The sequence below is a fragment of the Chenopodium quinoa genome, unplaced genomic scaffold (genome assembly GCF_001683475.1).
Source record: "Chenopodium quinoa cultivar QQ74 unplaced genomic scaffold, ASM168347v1, whole genome shotgun sequence".
Taxonomy (NCBI): domain Eukaryota; kingdom Viridiplantae; phylum Streptophyta; class Magnoliopsida; order Caryophyllales; family Amaranthaceae; genus Chenopodium; species Chenopodium quinoa.
This window is the reverse complement of record NW_018743292.1, coordinates 7,111,607-7,131,561: the sequence shown is the minus strand read 5'-3', so window position 1 is coordinate 7,131,561 and position 19,955 is coordinate 7,111,607. Positions and strand designations below refer to the sequence as shown.

At 30.1% G+C, this 19,955-nt stretch overlaps 4 protein-coding genes across 4 annotated transcripts; 2 read left to right on the top strand and 2 right to left on the bottom strand.

Annotated features, from left to right (window-relative positions):
- Positions 1 to 3,855: 3,855 nt before the first annotated feature.
- Positions 3,856 to 5,209, top strand: LOC110736746. The gene is made up of 3 exons (XM_021917042.1): positions 3,856 to 4,066; positions 4,187 to 4,413; positions 4,981 to 5,209. The coding sequence occupies exons 1-3, from the start codon at positions 3,986 to 3,988 to the stop codon at positions 5,207 to 5,209; spliced, it is 537 nt and encodes a 178-aa protein (XP_021772734.1). The 5' UTR covers positions 3,856 to 3,985.
- A 3,139-nt stretch (positions 5,210 to 8,348) lies between these two features.
- On the top strand, positions 8,349 to 10,765 carry LOC110736745. The gene is made up of 7 exons (XM_021917041.1): positions 8,349 to 8,402; positions 8,583 to 8,747; positions 9,036 to 9,216; positions 9,341 to 9,469; positions 9,739 to 9,882; positions 10,009 to 10,212; positions 10,504 to 10,765. The coding sequence occupies exons 2-7, from the start codon at positions 8,647 to 8,649 to the stop codon at positions 10,630 to 10,632; spliced, it is 888 nt and encodes a 295-aa protein (XP_021772733.1). The 5' UTR covers positions 8,349 to 8,402; positions 8,583 to 8,646; the 3' UTR covers positions 10,633 to 10,765.
- A 792-nt stretch (positions 10,766 to 11,557) lies between these two features.
- LOC110736743 (protein FAR1-RELATED SEQUENCE 12-like) lies at positions 11,558 to 13,296 on the bottom strand. Its single transcript, XM_021917039.1, has 2 exons — positions 12,123 to 13,296; positions 11,558 to 11,640 (listed from the first exon to the last, which is right to left on the bottom strand). Exon 1 carries the CDS (start codon positions 13,078 to 13,080, stop codon positions 12,127 to 12,129), a length of 954 nt encoding a protein of 317 aa, XP_021772731.1. The 5' UTR covers positions 13,081 to 13,296; the 3' UTR covers positions 11,558 to 11,640; positions 12,123 to 12,126.
- Positions 13,297 to 13,382: 86 nt separating this feature from the next.
- LOC110735880 (protein FAR1-RELATED SEQUENCE 5-like) lies at positions 13,383 to 16,003 on the bottom strand. Its single transcript, XM_021916058.1, has 5 exons — positions 15,944 to 16,003; positions 14,947 to 15,461; positions 14,569 to 14,841; positions 14,129 to 14,148; positions 13,383 to 13,950 (listed from the first exon to the last, which is right to left on the bottom strand). The coding sequence occupies exons 1-5, from the start codon at positions 15,996 to 15,998 to the stop codon at positions 13,383 to 13,385; spliced, it is 1,431 nt and encodes a 476-aa protein (XP_021771750.1). The 5' UTR covers positions 15,999 to 16,003.
- Positions 16,004 to 19,955: the final 3,952 nt, after the last annotated feature.

Below are 19,955 nucleotides of genomic sequence, written 5' to 3'. Positions count from 1 at the left end.
GTGGCACCAAGGTTTAGAAAAATCTACATAGTGACCTTTTTTAGGTTTATGGCTAACCATTATTTTTTTATTTAAAAATTATTAAAATTATATTTTAAAATAATAAAAAAAATTTTAAAAAAACAAAAAAACAAAAAAATTCCCAGCCACCTATCAGAATCCAGCCACCCCGACCACCGAAACCACCAAAACTAGCCGGCCGGCCTTCCACAACCCCACCTGACCTAGCCCTGACCCCCAAAACCGCCACCCCAATCCCCAAAACAACTACAAAGTCCAATGAAACAACCGCCACCCCCACCGCGAAACCCTAAATTCAGATGCTAGCACCTCTTTTTCTTCACGCAAGTTCTCTCTTTTCCCATAGGCTAGGGTTTGATTGGGTTTTGAGGGTGGATCGACGCGCGGTTTCACGGTGATAGAGAGGGAGGGCGGTGGTTTCGTGGCGGATTCGAAGGTGATGGGTGGGGATTTGTGGGTTTGTTTCAAGTATGGGGGGTGGAAGGGAAGGCGGTATTGACGGTGGTGCTGGGGAGAGGGGTTGTTTCCGATGTGGCTGGCTGGGTTGGGGTGGTTTTCGAGGAGTTCGTGGTGGATGTGGAGGTAGAGGAGGTTCATGGGGTGGCTGGCTGGGTTGGGGTGGTTTTTTTTTTTGTTTTTTTTTTAAATTTTATTATTTTAAAATATAATTTAAATAATTTTTTAATAAAAAAAAAGGTTAACCATTTTAACTAAAAAGGTTAGCCATAACCCTAAAAAAGGTCATTATATAGATTTTTCTAAACCTTGGTGCCACTGAAGAGAGCTGGAAAAAAGTTCGTCTTCCACGTAGAAAACTCAAAACCATGAAGCCACCGTGTAGAATTTCCCATAATTTTATGTAATTTGTAAATGGAAAAATTTACATAAATAATACAAACTTTGTGTGACCTTCTTTTAAACCTGACAAACTTTGAATTATTTTTAAACAAGATAAACTTTCATATGTATTTTCTTTAAACAAGACACAACTTGTATGCGATCTGTTATAACAGATTAAATACAAGTTATGATTAATAATTAATAATCAATAATCATAATTACCTAACTTATTAATACTTAATTAAAATAATTAAATTATGACTAACCCAATTAACTTCTAATTAATCCTTAACTAACCTAGATTTTGGAAGCACCCAATAATTAAATTATGACTAATCCAGTTAACTTCAGATTAATAAATTAATGTGAATTTTTCTAAAACATAAAACTTATATTTTGGAAGCACCCAATATAATAGATCGAAAAGCGAAGACAAGTCGAATTTAGGGTTAATTGGAGGATGATATGGAGTTATTTGATCTTGAAATTGCCCTTTTTAATCTCCTTAGTTTTAATAAAAATGTGTTCCTTTTAATACCCTTGTTAAAGGAAGATGGTAGTATGTAATGTTAAACCCATTTGTATGTGATGACGGTAAAAGTTATTACAACTTCATGATATTGTATGTATATATATATGTATATATATATATATATATATATATAGGGGAGGGATCCGGTAAGAACCCCTCCTTATGTAAGAACCCTAGTTATATAAGAACCAATCTCATCCGTAGGATTAGATTAGGATGAGCGGTCAAGATTAAAACAAAAAAAAAATCCCCCAAAACCCTCCCTAAACGTTCATACTTTTCTCTCTCCTCAAACTTTCAATCCTCTTTACTTTCCCTCTCCTCAAATCTCAAAATCTAGCCCAAATTGCTGCAAAACAACCTAAATTGCTCAAATCAGGTACGTTTTTCTTTGATTATGTTCTAATTTTATGAATTTCACATGATATTCAATTCGATTTTGTGATTTCAATCGCATGATGTTTGCAAACTGGCGATTTTGATTTTTGCGATTTGATTTTCATGAATTTTGCATGAGTTAAAGCCGATTTTGTATGTTTTTCTTTTCGATTTTGTTTAAATTTCTATGAAATTAGCATGATGTTCAAGTGGATTTTGTTTTTACATTCGATATATTTTTGAGTAAGTTTGAGGATAGGTTTTTTTGGATAAATGGCTAGTCATTTTTATTTATTTATTTATTTGCATCTTTTCTTTATGAAAAAATTCATATTATACTGAACGCCCATGACACAACCCAGAGGCCTCGAATTACCAGCACATATTATTATTTTTGAGTAAGTTAGATAGCTTTAGTGTTCGAATTTAGGGTTCAATTTTAGTTCGATTTTTGTTCGATTATTTTGTTTGATTTTTGCTCGATTTTAGTTCGAATTTTGCTTGATTTTAGTTCGATTTTGCTAATATTTTGAATTATTCAATGGGAAAATGTACCGAAGAAAATTCAATAATAGAGCATCTAGAACAGAGACAACATAAAATCAGTTATCATCCCGACCCATCGCTGTCAATTCGTTCATAATACGATGTGACATTACAATCAAAGAGGAATCATAAAAAAGGCGTAAAATTAGAATGTTGTCAAAATGACTTTGATCGATATGCTTGATCGCAGTGACATTGCTTGATTTTATGAGGCTGGTGGTTAATTTCTTTGAGGTTTTGTTATAAATTTAAACCAAGACTGAGGCATGTTAATTAGCTTTTCATTAGTAAACTCAGCTAACAGCATATGGTACTCGACTTCTTCCCCATGCTAGACCTTTGCAAGGTTTGACTCCATCAGCAGCAACATGACAATTGGCTTTGGTGAGGATTTATTTCTTTGGTGACTCAGATTCCTTTGTGTTCTCCAGGCCTTTTATGGTCTTATACTTGAGTTTCTCTAGTTCATTGGGTCTTCATTCTACAATCAGCTTGCAACCCTTTCGTTGCACTCCAAAGTGATGAATGCTGCCTGTGTGATTGTGAATTATGTTGACATTTTTGTTCTGCGGTGATGTATTATAGAATCAGCAATTCAGCATATTGGGAACTATGCATTGTATTTCGGATCCTTTTGCATGGAGTTCACTTATATATCGACTGTGCATTTTAATGGATCCTTTAGAACATAGGGGTTGTTAATTGGTTAGGGGTTGTTAGTAGTGAACTTGTGATTGCAGGGCTGAAAACAAACTTTAGAACATAGGTAGAAAAAATTTGGAACATAAGAAAAAATTAGAACATAGGTTGAAATAATTTAGAACATGGGTTGAAAATAAACTCAATCAAACCTTATCATGTTTCTGTTTCATTTGTCTTTTAAATTTCTAGTTTACTCATTCTATTTTGGGTTTTTCACTCTCTAGCATGTTCTAAACTATTTTTCAGCATATTCTAAATTATTCCTATGTTCAAAAATATAATAATAATGTTGGAATGTTACTAATGTTTTTGATTTCTTAATGTTGCAGTAAAATGCAAGGCCAAAATGAAGAAAAATCAGAAGAAGGAGTTACTAATATACAAGAAGAAGAAATTACTTATGTAAGAAAAAGGTAACTAAACTAATGTTCTAAACTTTACCTATTATGTTTTAAATTTTGTTCTAAAGTTTTCCAATATGTTCTAAAGTTTTCCCTTAAGTTCTAAAGATTTGTATTATGTTCTAAAGTTTTCCATTATGTTCTAAAGTTTTCCATTATGTTCTAAAATTTTCTCTTATGTTCTGAAGATTTGTATTATGTTCTAATATGTATCCATTATAGTTTATGTTCATCTTATCCCTTTATATTTGCACTCTATTTAATGTTAGTTGTATTCTAATTATTTTTAATTGTTTTTAAAGGAAAGTTGAAAACGTTGAAGCGGAAGTAATTGATAGATCGGAATTTGAGAAGCATATTGAAAGTAAAAGTGTTGCTATAAGACATAGAAAACTTCCAACAAGGCTTCAACCACCTCAAAAATTGCAAAAAAAAGGAAGGAAGAGAAAAAGATCAAGAAGAAGGAAAAGATCAAAAAGAAGAAGAGGGTAATAATGTTGAGGATGATGACAAGAATAATGATAGTAAAGATGATGGTGAGGATGATAATAAGGGTGATGTAAAGATGAAAGAGAAAGATGAAAAAGAGGAGATGGAAGATGATAGTGAGGAGGAACAAAAAATCAATAAAAAAAATCAAACTCAGGTAATAATACTCTTTAATCTTTACAATCTTTATTTTTATGTTCTAAAGTGCACGCTTATGTTCTAATTTTGCTTATCTATGTTCTAATTATGTTTATCTATTCATGGTGAGGATGTGAAGAAGAAGAAAAGAAAGATTGAAAAAGAAGAAGATGGTGAGGATGTCCAAGTAGTAGAAGCTAATGAGCAAGATAAACTAGTTAAGAGGCAACCTTATCAAAGAGTATCTCCTACTCAATTCATGAAGGATGTGTTGATAAATCTTTCGGAAAAACAAAAGCAAGCTATTCGGAACATTGGTTTTGGAGGCTTTTTGGAATTGGATTTACCAATCCATATTAATTCTACGTAAGTAGTAGAATGTTATGTTCTAAAATCATATTCTAAAATCATAAGTATTATCAATGTTATGTTCAAAATTATGATTTGTCATGTTTGAATTGCTATACACTAATGTTCTAAATTATAAGATTATGTTCTAAATTAGTTATGCTCTAAATTTTGTGCATATGTTCTAAATAATATGATTATGTTCGAAATTAGCTATGTTCTAAATTATGTGCATATGTTCTAAATTGTATGATTATGTTCTACATTATGTGCATATGTTCTAAATAATATGATTATGTTGTAAATTACTTATGTTTTAAAGTTACTTCTTGTATTCTAAAATTATGAACTCTCATGTTTGAATTGCTATACACTAATGTTCTAAATTAATTTTTTGTTATGTTCTAATGTATGTTTATTATGTTCTAAAATAGACTTTTTTTATTATATAATGTTCTAAATTATGTTCAAAAGTTTAAATATTATACTAAATGTTTTAATCTTCTATGTTCTAAAGATTGACTATTATATTCTAAATATAGCTGTATTGTGCTTTAAATCTTACATTTTTCATTATAATTCTAGGTTGACAGAAAACTTGGTTACGAATTTTGACACAAAGAGATGTTGTTTGATGTTACCAAAGAGAAAACAAGAAATCTTTTTGGAGGCAATTGATGTTCATTTGGCTTATGGGTTGCCATTGGGAGGCAAAAGGATTGAGCAACCAAATGATGAGTCAAATCTGAAATGGAGCAAGTTTCTAAAAGCTTGGAGAAGCAAGTTTGGCCTCAAAAAAAGTATGATGATATAATGTGGTTATGTTTTAAATTTTATGTTCTAAAGTATGAATTTTATGTTATAAATTGTATGTTTTAAAGTGCTTTGCTTATGTTCTAAAGTGTTTTTTGCTTTAAAATAGATCTATTATCTCCATAGGTTTTAATTTATATGTTTTTTTTTACCTCTAAAAGGGAAGTCCAACCAACAAGAGATTGATTGACAGAATTCAAGAATTGAAGAAGGAAAAATCAGTTCCTGATGAATTTCTTTGGAACTTTGTGGTATGTGTTGTCAATTGTTGCATTCGATCAACAAACAACCCACAACTATACATTAAATTCTTGTATAGTTGTATGGATGTAAAGAAAATTGCTGAATTGGATTGGTGCACATTTGTGATTGAGCACTTGAAAGATTCTGTAAGTGTATGGAAGAAGGGAAATTCTTACTTTACAGGTCCTTTACCTTTTCTAATGGTAAGTTTTAAATTCTTACCATTATGTATATATATTATTCTTGTTATGTTGAAAATGTGTGAAAAATATTCTAATTAATTCTTAACATGTACTAAATAGGTATTCTATTTTGATCGTCTACAAAGAGGAGGGTTAGAAAAACCAAGAAAATGTCCACTAATTTCGGTGTGGACAAAGGAAAGGATTCAAGTGAGATATAAGTTTGAAAAAGATCATGGATTTGGATATGGAAAACTCTTGGAAAGAATGGAATCAATTGTGGTATGATATTTGTATATGTTTATGTTTAAACACTACACTTTATGTTGTTGTTTTCTAAATTTTATAATTTATATACTAGAAGGCACCAAAAGGAAAAAAGAAACAACCAAAACAAAAGGAAAAAGAGAAGAGAATGGAAAAATCATCAATAGGTTCTAGTTCTACAACTTCTCGAAATGACATGATGGTATGATTTAGTTTATATTGTAAATTATATTTTATGCTCCATTTAATCCTTTTCTGTTAAATTATCCATGTTATGTCCTTTATGTTCTAAAATATTTTTGTGTTCTAATGAAGGGCTTTTTGAGCAAATTTGGAGATTTGGCAAAAACACTTGCCTCGAATGTTAAAGAGATGTATGGCATGTTAGAACAAGCAAAAGATCTTTTTGTTGAGGAAGAAACAACAGGAAAAATGCAACATCTCATAGACAACATATGGTGCAAGTACACAACAAAGGTATTATAATTATGTTCTAAAGTATTTTCTGGTTGTGTTCTAAAGTATTTTCAGTTTATGTTCTAAAGTATAATAAATTTATATAAATATTATGCATATTATGTTCTAAATTATAATTTCTTATTTTATAGACATTCGTGAACCAAGAAGAAAAGAAAAGCCCTTCTATACTCAGCCAAGATCAACATGTCTTCGATGAACCGGCATTTATTGAAGAATTGGATATGGTTATGGATAAGGCATGGAAGAAATTCGAGGAAACAAGGTCACCAAAGTCACCGACAGTTGGTAATTTCACATGTACATGCTTAATTTCCAAATTATACTTATGTTCTATATTAGATGCTTATGTTTTAAAGTACTTTTTTATGTTCTAAAAACATGCGCTTAAATCACATGCTTATGTTCTAAATTATATGATTATGTTCTAAATTAGTTATGTTCTAAATTAGTTATGTACTAAATTAGTTATGTTCTAATTGTTAAGCAGATTTGAGATCAAAGGAAGAGGAAAAAGATAAGAACAAAGAAGAGAGAAATGAAGAGAATAAAGACAAAAACTTGTTGATTCCCTCACCAGTAGTTGGTAATTTCACATTATTTTCAAATTCATTTTTTATGTACTAATATTTACTAGATATGTTCTAATATTACTTCTTATGCTCTAAATTTTTTCTGGTTATGCTTTAAAGTTAATTCTTAATTTTTTATATTCTAACTATTTCTAGGTTGTCTCCTAATTGTATATATTTCTTATGTTCTAAAGTTACTTTTTATTTTCTAATTATTTTTTGCTATTTGCTATAATACTTAATTTTTATGGTGTAATTGCTATGAAGATTTGGGATCAAAAGAAGAAGAAAAAGAGCAGTACAGAAAAGAGAGAAACGAGGAGGAAAAAATTGAGAAGAAAGAGAAAAGGAATGAGGAGTCACCAAAAACCCCAATTCCTCCAAAAAAGAAGCAACCTTTTGATATAACTCCTCCAAGTTTCAAGTTATTGACCCCCTCACCAGCAGTTGGTAGTTTTACATTATTTTCAAACTTTTTTCTTTTGAAATAATATTACTAGATTTGTTTTAAAATTACTTCTTATGTTATAAATTTTTTCTGTTATGTTCTAAAGTTATTTCTGATGTTCTAAATTTTTTCTAAATCAGATGCTTATGTTCTAAATTATGTGCATATGCTCTAAATTATATGATTATGTGCTAAATTATGTGCATATGCTCTAATAATATGATTATGTTCTAAATTATGTGCATATGTTCTAAATAATATGATTATGTTCTAAATTAGTTATGCTCTAAATTATGTGCATATTTTCTAAATAATATGATTATGTTTGAAATTAGTTATGCTCTAAATTATGTGCATATGTTCTAAATTGTATGATTATGTTCTAAATTATGTGCATATGTTCTAAATAATATAATTATGTTGTAAATTAGTTATGTTCTAAAGTTACTTCTTGTGTTCTAAATTTTTCTGGTTATATTCTAGTTATTTCTAATGTTCTAAATTTTTTCCAACTATTTCTATGTTGTGTCCTTATTGTTTCTACTTATGGTTTGATGTCCCAGAAAATCAAGAAGATAATGAAGCAGAACTCACTTACGAAGAAGTGACAGCAAATGTTCTAAATTGTGCTTTTCTAAATCCAGATCATCCACCTACATTGGATGAAGAGGAGAAGCAAGAAGAGGAAAAAGAGGAGAAGAAAGAAGAGGAAAAAGAGGAGAAGAAAGAAGAAAAGGAGAAGAAGAAAGAAGAGGAAAAAGAAGAGAAGCAAGAGGAGAAGAAAGAAGAAAAGGGGAAGAAGAAAGAGGAGGAAAAAAAGGAGATCCAAGAGGAGAAGAGAGAAGAAAAGGGGAAGAAGAAAAAGGAGGAAAAAGAGGAGATCCAAGAGGAGAAGAGAGAAGAAAAGGGGAAGAAGAAAAAGGAGGAAAAAGAGGAGAAGAAAGAAAATGAAGGAAGCAAGAATGAAGAGAAGAACAAAGAAGAAAAAAATGAGAACAAGAAAGGGTAATCATTTTGTAAACTTTAAAACAAATGTTGGTTATGGTTTAGTTAAATTTTAATTTAGAACTTGGTAATAATAAATTTTGGTTTGATTTGGTTATGGTTTTTGTTATCAATAAATTTTGGTTTGATTTAGTTATGGTTTTTGTTATCTATGTGATATTTTTTAATTGAATTAAGTAGGAAACAAGGAGAAGAAAAAGGAGAAGAAAAGACACGGAAAAAAAGAGGAAAGGATAAGCTTCCAATGTACTTGCGTTCACCTTTCATGGTTGAACATGAAAAACTTTTCAAGAATGTGGACAATAGAAAGGTAGCTGAGTATGCGTTTGCTCAAGGAGATAATAAGTAAGACTTTAAAACTTTAAAATTATATGCTTATGTTCTAAGCTATATGCTTATGTTCTAAGCTATATGCTTATGATCTAAGCTATAAATTATGTTCTAAACTTCATTCTTATGTTCTAAACTGCGTGTTCTAAGCTACGAGATTATGTTATAAAGTACATGTGTAAAACTATATGCTTATGTTCTAAAATAGGTACTTATGTTCTAAACTATATTCTTATGTTTTAAATTATGTGTTTATGTTCTAAACTACATGCTTATGTTCTGATTTTATTGTTCTGATTTTAGGGAGCTTTTGTATGCTGATAACATGGGGACAACGATTACGAGAGATGAGATTCATAGTCTCATAGAAGATAAGCACATGTTGAACAATGTTGTGGATGCTTATGTTTGCCTATTGAATTTTGAAAATAAAAGACGTGGTGTAGACAAGAAGAGTAGATTCTTTTTCAGTACTGAATGCTATGTATGTTTTTCGAACTTAAAATTATAACTATGTTCTAAGAGTAGATTCTTTTTGTTTCTCATATAGATTATACTATGCACCTATGTTCTAATTACTTATGTTTTAATTTCTTTTTCTTTTTCAGCTCATATGTTGTACAGAAAAATACTTCAAATCAAATGAAAGGCAAGATGATAGAATGAAGGCTTTGTTTGATAGAATGCAACAAGAAATGACAACGACCGAAGTAACAAGCTTCAAAAGCATTCAATTGGTAATTTGGTATCTTATTATGTTGTACTTTTTTCTTATTATATGTTCTAATTATTGGTTTTGTTTATGTTCTAATTATTTTTATCTATGTTTTAAAGTATCTACTTATGTTCTAAACTACTTATTTATCTTCTAAACTACTTACTTATGTTCTAAACTACATGTTATAAAAATTATATGCTTGTGTTCTAATCTATATGCTTATGTTCTAAAATGCATGCTTATGTTCTAATTTTGCTTATCTATGTTCTAATTCTGTTTATCTATTAGGTTTTCTTCCCGGTCGTTTTACCAGATCACTACTATTTGCTGTGTGTCAACTTTGTGGAAGGAACATTTGATTTGATTGACAACAGATTTCTTCCACCAAATATTCCTTTTCACAATAAATATGGAAATTACCATAGATTAATGGTAAGACATCAAGTTTACATTTTTTTAATTATACTTTTGTTCTAACTTTTGCCTTATATGTTCTACAGTTTTTCTTTATGTTCTAAAGTTTACCTTATATGTTCTAAAGTTTATCCAATTTTTCAGTTGAATGCATTTGCTGATTTCGTTCACTCAATTGACTCAAATATAAAGAGTGACTTTGTATCCTCCTTCAAAACAAGAAACTTGAGTATGTCATGGAAGAGCAATAAGAACAAACATGATTGTGGAGTGTTCCTGTTGAAGCACATGGAAACATATGAAGGAGAATCTGTAAAACAATGGAATTCGGGACTAGAATTAGACAATGTAAGTTTAAAACATAAGATACATGTTTTAAATTAGTTTCGTTTATGGTTTTGGTGTTATGGTTTTAGTGTTGTGGTTTGGTTTGGTTATTGTTTAGATATATTATGGTTTATTATATTTATTTATACTTATATGCTAAATTATATTCATGTTCTAAATTATATGCTTATGTTCTAAAGTATTTCTGTTTATGTTCTAAAAGTTACTCTCTTTTTTTTTTTTTGCAGTTTGACCAAATGTTTATGTTTATGTTCTAAAAGTTACTCTTTTTTTTTTTTTTTTTTTTTGCAGTTTGACCAAATGAAAAAATTAAGAGTGGAGTATTGTGAGAAGATAATAACAGCAGAAGTAAATGAAGAACGGAACAAAGTGATTAGGAGATCAAAAAAGTGGTCAAAGGAGAACAAAATGGATATATGATTGTTAAGATCTTAAGTTTATATTTGTAGAGAGATATTTGCAAAGAATATAACAGTAATTTTTTATGTTCTATGTATTTACCTGTTACAAGAAATATATTGTTGAATCATATTAAATGCTAAAATTTTAATATAAAATATATCATATAAACTTATATGCTAAATTATATTCATGTTCTAAATTATATGGGTATGTTCTAAAGTATTTTTGATTATGTTTTAATAATTATATGCTTATAAAGTTAGGATATTAGAATATATTATTATATATTAATTTTGACTTAAAACTTAAAGTGTAGAACATTAGAACATAAGAAAATTAAAAAAAAGTAACAAGAAATGACAACAGCCAAAGTAACAAGATTCCAAAGCATTCAATTGGTAACTTGATTCTAATTATATCTTATTATGTTGTACTTTTTTCTTATTACATGTCCAAATTATTGATTTTGCTAATCTTCTAATTATTTTTATCTATGTTCTAAAGTATTTGCTTATGTTCTAAACTGGCTGCTTCTAATCCATTACTTTTGCTTTATTTTTCCTTTTGAATACAATGCATACACTCTTTAGTGCATATCTAAGAAGGCATATGTAAATCAATGTTAAGAAACTTGAATAAATAAAAGTTGATTAAAGCAAGATTCAACTAAATGTTGTTTAATAAAGGTATCTAAAATGCTTGTACTATCATTACTCGTAGTTCAAATTGACTTAATAAAACAACTTATAATTACGAAAAGGGGGGAAGATGAAAAGACAGGAGATGTTATAAAACATTATAATCAACTTTAATTAACATAAAAATTGATAAGAAAAACACTAGTAGAGATACTCTGAATAATAATTGGACAAAAAAGAAATAAAAATATATTGTTTCTAAAAGTAAATAAATTGAGTTCTTATATTTTAAGAATTACATGAATAATATTTTACGTGCTAGTAAATGAGATATTGTTTCTAAATATATAACATCTCATGCAACTGGATTAATAGTATATTCACCAACCTGTAAAGAAAAAAAAAAAAAACAATATTAGAACATAAGCACATAATTTAGCATTAAAAAATGTTATAACATGCCATTTCTATTAGTTTAGAACACATGATATTATATAGAGTAAAAACTTTAGAACATTTAAAGAAACCTTTAAAACATATAAAGAAAACTTTAGAACATATAAAGAAAATATTTTGAACATAAAGAGAAAAGTTAAAATATAAAGGAAAACTTTAGAACAAAATGAATAACTTTATATTCTAAACATTAGAGCATATTAAATTACACTAAAACAGAAAGAATAAACATTAGAACATAGAGAAAACACTTTAGAACATAGAAAAGTAACTTTAGAACAAAGAGAAAACACTTTAGAACATATTGAATTACTTTAGAACATATATGAATAACTTTATGTTCTAAACTTGCTTAAAACATAATTACTTTAGAACAAAATAAATATAAGAAAATTAAAAATAAAGTTTACTTACAATATCACTTGACTTTTCCAGGGCAATTACGACTATCATGATAACCAAGCTCCCCACATGCTCTACATAATCTCTTCTTCTTTTGACTTTGTTCAATAGACTTTTCTCTGTCACTCTTCATTCTTTTGTCACTATTTGGAACATGAACCTCATTTGGAACATGGACATCATTTGGAACATGGACATCATTTGGAACATTTACCTGATTTGGAACATGAACCTGATTTGGAACATGGACATCATTTGGAACATTGACCTGATTTGGAACATGAACCCCCGTGCCTTTGTTCTTCGAAATTTTAGGAGGTTTGATTAAAACATTAGAAGGTAGACTAGCTCCAATAAGCATTTCAATGTCTTTAACTTTGCTCGAAAGATTGTTGCTTCCATTTGTTTTCTTCTGTTCCAAATCTGCCCTCATGGCTCGAAGTTTTTTGACAAGATCACTAAGATCATCTTCATTGTTTTGCACTAAACTCACACAAGCATGAATTTCAGACCACAAATCATTTAATAACATTTTCTTATCTACTGCATTAATACATTCCTCCAACACATTACCCTCTAAATCAAAAATGGGCTTCTTATAAGCCATTGTACACCATCTATTTAGAATGTAGGCCTTGGGAATTTTTTCTAACATCCTTGCCTTCCACACCCAAATCATATGCCTACAAGGCACACCATCACGTTCAAATTTTTTACAAAAACACTTGGTATCAAAGGTAGTTGGATCAAAAACAACATCAAAAGTCCTCCTTCTAGTTCCTTCCCTCAAATTGAAAATGTAAAGCTCATTGTCCTTCTTCATCTCCTCAACACCACAATTAAAACATCCAATTTCAAGCTCATATTGAAATTCATAGAAAATTGTTGTTGTAAACAATTCAGAAGCATCTTTCTCTAAAGGAATTGGAGTCTTACACTCCGGACGCTTATTCTTCGAATCATTATCCATTTTATTTTGAGTGTGCCTTTGAGCATCCAATGCACATTCAAACCTATAGAAAATAGAAATTAACTTTAAAACATAGAAGATAATTGTAGAACATAGAGTGAATTACATTAGAACATATAAATATACATGACATGTTTATTATGATCTAAATATTATTAAAACATAAAGAGAAAAAGAAAACATAAAAGAGAATTATAAAATAAATAGTAAAACTATAAAGCATAAAAAGAAAACTTTAGAGCATACAAGGAAAACTTTAGAACATAAAGAGTAACTTTAGAACATATATAGACAATTACTTATTAACTCATGTAGAACTCAATCAAAGTGAGATGGGGATTTGTGAACATAGTGAAAAAATTATTTTCACTTTCTGATCTAGATGTGGTTCTCATAATGCCACCCAAAAATAAATCTCTGAAATACGCTGGAATCCACATATCACGTATGTTGTACATGTATGCCAACCATTCATGATCGTTCAAATGGAATTCTGAAATAACTTTGTTCCACTTTTCTTCAAATTCTGCCGGCTCAATCTCTAAATGCCAAACACATGAACACAGTTTTTTCAAGAAATCAGTGTCTTGGGCAATCGCCCGACCTACTTTTTCAGGCACCTTTTTCATAATATGCCACATACAAAACCTATGTTCTGTAGTTTGAAAAACATTACGAACAACAACTTTCATTGCAGGGTCTTGATCGGTAATCAAACACACAGGCTCGTTATTTCCCATTGCTTTAAGAAAAGTTTTGAAAACCCATTCAAAAGATGATATATCCTCATGAGCTACAAAAGAAGCCGCAAAAGTAACACATTTTTTATGATGATCAACTCCAGTAAATGGACCAAAGATCATATTATATCTGTAACATACACAAATTATTTATGCAGAAAATAGAGGTAAAATTTAGAACATAGAGGTAAATTGTAGAACATAGAGGTATACTTTAGAACATTAAGGATAAACTTTAGAGGATAGTAATTTAATTTAATTATTAAACGTGGCAGTAATATAGTTGTTTTTAAAACATAATGAATTACTCTAAAACATAAACACTAAACTAAAAATATACAATGTAGCTTTAAAAACTTATAAGTAAACTTTAGAACATATAGACATAATGTTTAGAACATGATGGATATTAGTTTAGAAACACAAAGAATAAAGTGTAAAACACAAAAGCATAATGTTTAAAGCATAAAAGCATGATGGATATATTTTAAAGCATAAGGTAGAACATTAGCAATATATGTTTAGAACATAAGGCATACATAGTTTAGAACATAAAGAATATTTGTTTTAGAACATCAAAAACATGATGGATATTTGTTTAGGAACACAAGGCATGATATTTAGAATATAAGAACATATGTTTAAAAAATTAATATGTAAAAGTAAAATATTAATTACATTATGAAAAAATTTATATTTAAAACATCACCTGTTTGTTTTGAATGTGGTATCAAAAGAAACATATCACCAAAAAGTGCATAATTTTTTCGACAGATTGGATCAGCCCATAAAGCTCTACAAAGTCTATCTTCTTCATCAACATCATAGGAAAAAAAAATGCACTCCAGAGCAATTTCTTATTTTGAAAATTATCCACAAACATTTGGGCATCTGATCCATCAATAAAAGCCTTCAAATCTCTATAAAAATTTTTGAAATCTTGTTTAGATGCACCAACATTATCATGTGATCCAGCTAATTCTTTCATCATAGTATAAGACCTCACAGGACCAACATTTACCTGTTAGAAAAAAAAAAAATATTACTAAGATTAAGAATTAACTTTAGAACATAGTAAATCAAAAACAAAAAAAAAACATTATTTAGTACAATAAAAATAAATCACCTTTGAATTATCAACAATCAACTTTTTATGCATAATATGCATTTTTCTATTATCCTTCTGAAATTTTGCACAACTTGGAGTATATAAAGGATGATTATGTTCTTCTTTGAAATGAGTTACAACATACTTTCCAGCATCATATCTCATACATATGTGAGCATTGCATCCTACACGAGTGACTAAACGTTTCCTAGTAATACGAACTTTTCCTTCTTCATAAACTGTTTGTTGAGCAATAGGTTTTCTTATTGCCCTAAAACCTTCCTTATTGCAAACTCCATATTGAAAAGCAATTATATCTTTGTTATTCTTCTTCCTTTTAGTAGTAGATTTCCTAGAAGTAAACCCAGCGGCATTTGCATATGCTTTATAAAAACTAAGACCCTCTTCAGGATCTTTAAATATCATCCCCAAACTGGGTTTTAACTCCTCGGGAACACTTGGAATCCATTCCTTAGTGGTACCACCAGGGCTAAATGATCCAACAACCTCTAGAGTACGATAAATATCACCAACTGCATTAGAACATGAAAGTAAACATTAGAACATAAAAATAAACTTTATAATATAAAGAGAAAGATACATAAAAAACTTTAGAACATACAGAGAAAACTTTAGAACATCAAAGATAAACTTTAGAACATCAAGGATAAACTTTAGAACATATAAAATCAGGGACATACTTATAACATAGTGAATTACTTTATAACATACATAATAAAATTTACAATAAAGTGAAAAAATTAAACTAGAAGGTTAACTTTAGAACATACAATGAAAGTAAACATTAGAACATAAAAAGTAAAATTTTAAAATTAGAAGGTAAACTTTAGAACATAGAATGAAAGTTTTAGAATATAAAGAGAGAGATATATAGAAAACTTTAGAACATACAGAGAAAACTTCAGAACATTACAGATAAATGTTAGAACATAGTAAAGAAACTTTAGAACATGTAAGTAAATTGAAATTAAAACATTGAAAACAATAAAATTACCTGAATGAGTAACACAGGAAGAAGGATAATTAGGTTGCACACCATCTAAATCCATCAATATGCATAACCTATTTTGAAAACACAAATTGTAGCAAAAAAGCAACCAGAAATTAAAATCCATTAAAAATCAAAAATCTGGAAAACAAAATAGGATAAAATCGAAAACGATGTTGAAAAACTCAAGCAAAGGAAAAAAACAGAAAAATCTGGAAATAAAAAATCTGGAAATAAGCAAAGGAAATAAAATCTAGAAATAAAATTTGGAAAAATCTGGAAATTGAAGAAGAAAAAGAAAACTAGAAAACGAAATTGATGAAATTAATGAAAAAACTCAAACAATGCTCTACCCGTTGAGCTAGTAGGCTAATGTATATAAAAACACTTGAACTAGAGGAAAAAACTACTAACAACTATATGAGATAATCACAAAAGTAATTTTTTTTGTTTAATCATATCCTTTTGCACTTCTAAACACTATCTTTAGCATCGTTTATTGTAATTTGATGATCGATTACTTTGCATTAAGGTGGGTTCATTATATTGGCTATATAATCAATCTATCATTAGTAGTCCTTTAAAGCAAAAGTTATCCCAAGTTAAGACTAGTGCTAATTAAACAAGCTTTGACAAACATGCTAAGATTGTCTACTTTAGAACACAATGAATTACTTTAGAACATAAAGAGTAAACTTAATATATGCTAAATAAAAGTTTAGAACATGCTAAGATAGTTAAATAATAGTTTAGAATATAATGAATTACTTTAGAACACAGTGAATTACTTTAGAACACAAAGAGTAAACTTTATAACATAGATGGAAAATTTTAGAACATAGAAGGAAAACTTTAGAACATCTTGAATTATTTTAGAACATAATGAATTACTTTATGTTCTAAATTTCCTTATAACATAGTGAATTATGTTCTAAATTTGATTTGCTTAGAACGTAGTAAATTACTTTATGTTCTAAATTTGTTTAGAACATAGCTATGTTCTAAATTTGCTTTTGCTTAGAACATAGTGAACTATATAAAATCTAGAAATAATAAAATTAAAAAAAAAAAAAGGAAAAGGAAAAACCACCACCACCCTTTTCCTCTTCCCAGCCACCAAATTCGCCGCCGTCGCTACCCTAGCCGCCACCTAACCTTTCTCTACCCAGCCAACCCTAAACCTCGCCGGTGAACAGATCCCCTGTGCCGGGGACCCACCCAGCCTCCCCACCCCCTTTTTCCTTTTTCCTTTTTCCTTTTGAGAAAAAATTAACGCATCAAAATCGCAGCATACACAAATCGCAAAAAGCTGGAAAATTTTGAGAAAAAATCGCAGCAAATAAAACAGCATCGAAATCGCAAAAGAAAACCGAACAAAAAAAATCAAAATAAGAACAAACAATTCGAACAATCAAACAATCGAATTGATAAATAATCGAGCAAAATAAATATACATCGAATAGAAAATCGCCAAAAACAAAATCGAATAGAAAATTCGCAAAAAATCGCAAAAATATTGACGAAAACATGAATTAATCAGTAAAAATCGAACATAAATCGCAGCATATCAAAATCGCAAAAAAATCAGGGAAATATTTGAGAATCGCATAAAAACGCAACAAAATCACATCAAATTGCAGCAAAAAATCGCATCAAAATCGCATAAAATTCGTAGCAAAATCGCAGCAAAATATTCGCTAAACAATATTGAGAACAATTACATAGAAAATGCTCAAAATAATCGCATGAAATTAATCGCATCAAAATTGCATGAAAAATCATTAAATTTAAAACAAATCTGATTATAAAATTAATAAACTTACAATAATTAATCCAAAATCTGTGAAAATATCGTGATGAATTTGATGAACTTTCGCCAATCTGTTGAACTGAGGAGAGGGAGAAAGCTGAGAATTTTAGAGAGAGAAAGCTGAGAGTTGAGAAACATAAAATAACTAGATGAAGGAAGAGGAAAAAGAATTTGAATAAACTCCTTCAAATTACAAAAATGTCATTACTAATCATTCATTTTGAGCGGTCAGATCAAGCTAATTCCACGGTCCAGATTAGTTCTTATATATAATGGGTTCTTATATAGAGGAGGGTTCTTATATGAGCCTTCCTCTATATATATATATATATATATATATATAAATGGGATCATGTGAGAACTCATGGGCTTAGGTGAGAATCATTTTAAAATGAGAATTCATCTAACACCATTCATTTTTATTAGATGAATGGTTCAGATTTATTGTTTCATTAGTGGGAATTCACGTGGGCCACCTTCATTAATTGTAATGATTGTTTGTATTTTTTTTTTTTAATTTTTGTGCATTGGGACACAAAATCTGTCAAAAGCTGTCATTATTACATGCTTTTTATTATTTATTGCATTGAAACACAAAATGTAGTTGAAGTGTACGTTGTAAATGATGTTTCGTATAATATATCAAGTGTTTCAATTTATAATATTAATGTTTCATATATATTATTGCCTGTTTCATATAGTTGGGCTCTATATGAACTAGGTGTACTTTGATTTCTTATACCTTATTTGATATTTCAAAAAATATACCTTATGTTTCATTTTATAGTACTTATGTTCCATAAAATTGATGAGGAGCGAAATGTCGTCGTCAATACACTTTCCTATCAAATTAATCCTAGATTACCTAAATGAGTATAGAGGCAAGCAAGGGTCGAGATCCATGGAGAAATGGGAGATTGCAACACTAAGTGCTAGCAATAGAGTTTTAAAAGGGGTGTATATGAATAAGAGTGGTGGAAAACAAGACAATAAATAAACTAAGGCTACCAAAATTACTCTAACAATTAACAAAGACTAACAAGTATTGGGGACTATGAGATTAAAAACGCTAGGGGGATCGGGGAACATCAACTTGGAGATCAAGAGCTAAACACATAGATAATCAAGGATTTGGAACCAAGGGAGCAAGGATTCTACTTAACACAATTCATTCCCATGCAATTGATTAAGCAATGTATAAACTACGATCTATCCTAACATGATCACTCCCGCACATCAATTAGGACATGTAATAATATAGTCAATGGTGCACAACATCAACCATATAACAATAAGCACAAGTTCATACAACAAGGGTTTAAATCCCCAAAAATCAAGTATTTAGTCAAATAGCAACCAAGTCATCCATTCCCCTTCCCCTAGCTAAAAGTCTAGCCAAGGAGAGAGAAACTACACATATCAACAATACCCAAAATATTGGCCATAATCAAAATCATCAACATATCAATCAAAATACTTGAAATACGTAAATAAATCAAAATAAAAGGGATTAAGATAGAAAGAGCTCACAAAGCTTCAACCTTGTATTGAAATAAGAAAATGGGTCTTTGAACCTTCAATGGTGAACCATCAAAAATCCAATAGATTGCTCCAAAATTGATTACAAGTATGATTAAAGCACTAATCTAGATTAAAGATTAAAGTTTGGGTGATAAAAGACTAAGAATCTGAATTTTCTCTCTCTAAAAACTTATACAAGCATCAATGGAGGCTATTCTCTCTCTAGAAATGTTCTAAGCATATTACCCTAAATGGAATAGCTGCCTTCATTCCCTTTTCAAATCAGCTTTTAAGTAGGGAAATAAAAACGGGCTGGGCTGACGGCGTGCGCGCCCGCTACAGCTCTTTGCGCGCCCGCGCAGGATGATGTGAGCGCCCTCTACTAAAGTCTGCACGCCCGCGAACTTCCGTGTGCGCGCCCTCTACTAACATCTGCGCGCCCGCGCAGGATGATGTGCGCGCCCTCTACTAAAGTCTGCGCGCCCGCGAACTTCTGTGTGCGCGCCCTCTACTAACATCTGCGCGCCCGCGAAGTATACTGCGCGCCCTCTACTGAGCGCGCTTGGCATCTACAGAAAGTTGCCTTCAATCTTCAAGAGTTCAAGCTAATCTGCGCGCCCTCTCCAGAGATCATCGCGCCCGCGCAGGATGAGGTGCGCGCCCTCTACTAAAGTCTGCGCGCCCGCG

Excerpts from the sequence above, each read along its gene's own strand:
- LOC110736746 (XM_021917042.1), top strand. The coding sequence starts at position 3,986 with ATGAAAGAGAAAGATGAAAAAGAGGAGATGGAAGATGATAGTGAGGAG. Across the intron at positions 4,067-4,186 it reads ATAAAAAAAATCAAACTCAG|AAGAAGAAAAGAAAGATTGA; the intron begins GTAATAATACTC and ends GAGGATGTGAAG. Across the intron at positions 4,414-4,980 it reads CCAATCCATATTAATTCTAC|GTTGACAGAAAACTTGGTTA; the intron begins GTAAGTAGTAGA and ends TTATAATTCTAG.
- LOC110736745 (XM_021917041.1), top strand. The coding sequence starts at position 8,647 with ATGTACTTGCGTTCACCTTTCATGGTTGAACATGAAAAACTTTTCAAG. Across the intron at positions 9,470-9,738 it reads GCTTCAAAAGCATTCAATTG|GTTTTCTTCCCGGTCGTTTT; the intron begins GTAATTTGGTAT and ends TTTATCTATTAG. Across the intron at positions 9,883-10,008 it reads GAAATTACCATAGATTAATG|TTGAATGCATTTGCTGATTT; the intron begins GTAAGACATCAA and ends CCAATTTTTCAG.
- LOC110736743 (XM_021917039.1), bottom strand. The coding sequence starts at position 13,080 with ATGGATAATGATTCGAAGAATAAGCGTCCGGAGTGTAAGACTCCAATT.
- LOC110735880 (XM_021916058.1), bottom strand. The coding sequence starts at position 15,998 with ATGGATTTAGATGGTGTGCAACCTAATTATCCTTCTTCCTGTGTTACT. Across the intron at positions 15,462-15,943 it reads TTCCTGTGTTACTCATTCAG|TTGGTGATATTTATCGTACT; the intron begins GTAATTTTATTG and ends GTTCTAATGCAG. Across the intron at positions 13,951-14,128 it reads TTTAGTGTTTATGTTTTAGA|ATATAATATGATCTTTGGTC; the intron begins GTAATTCATTAT and ends TGTATGTTACAG.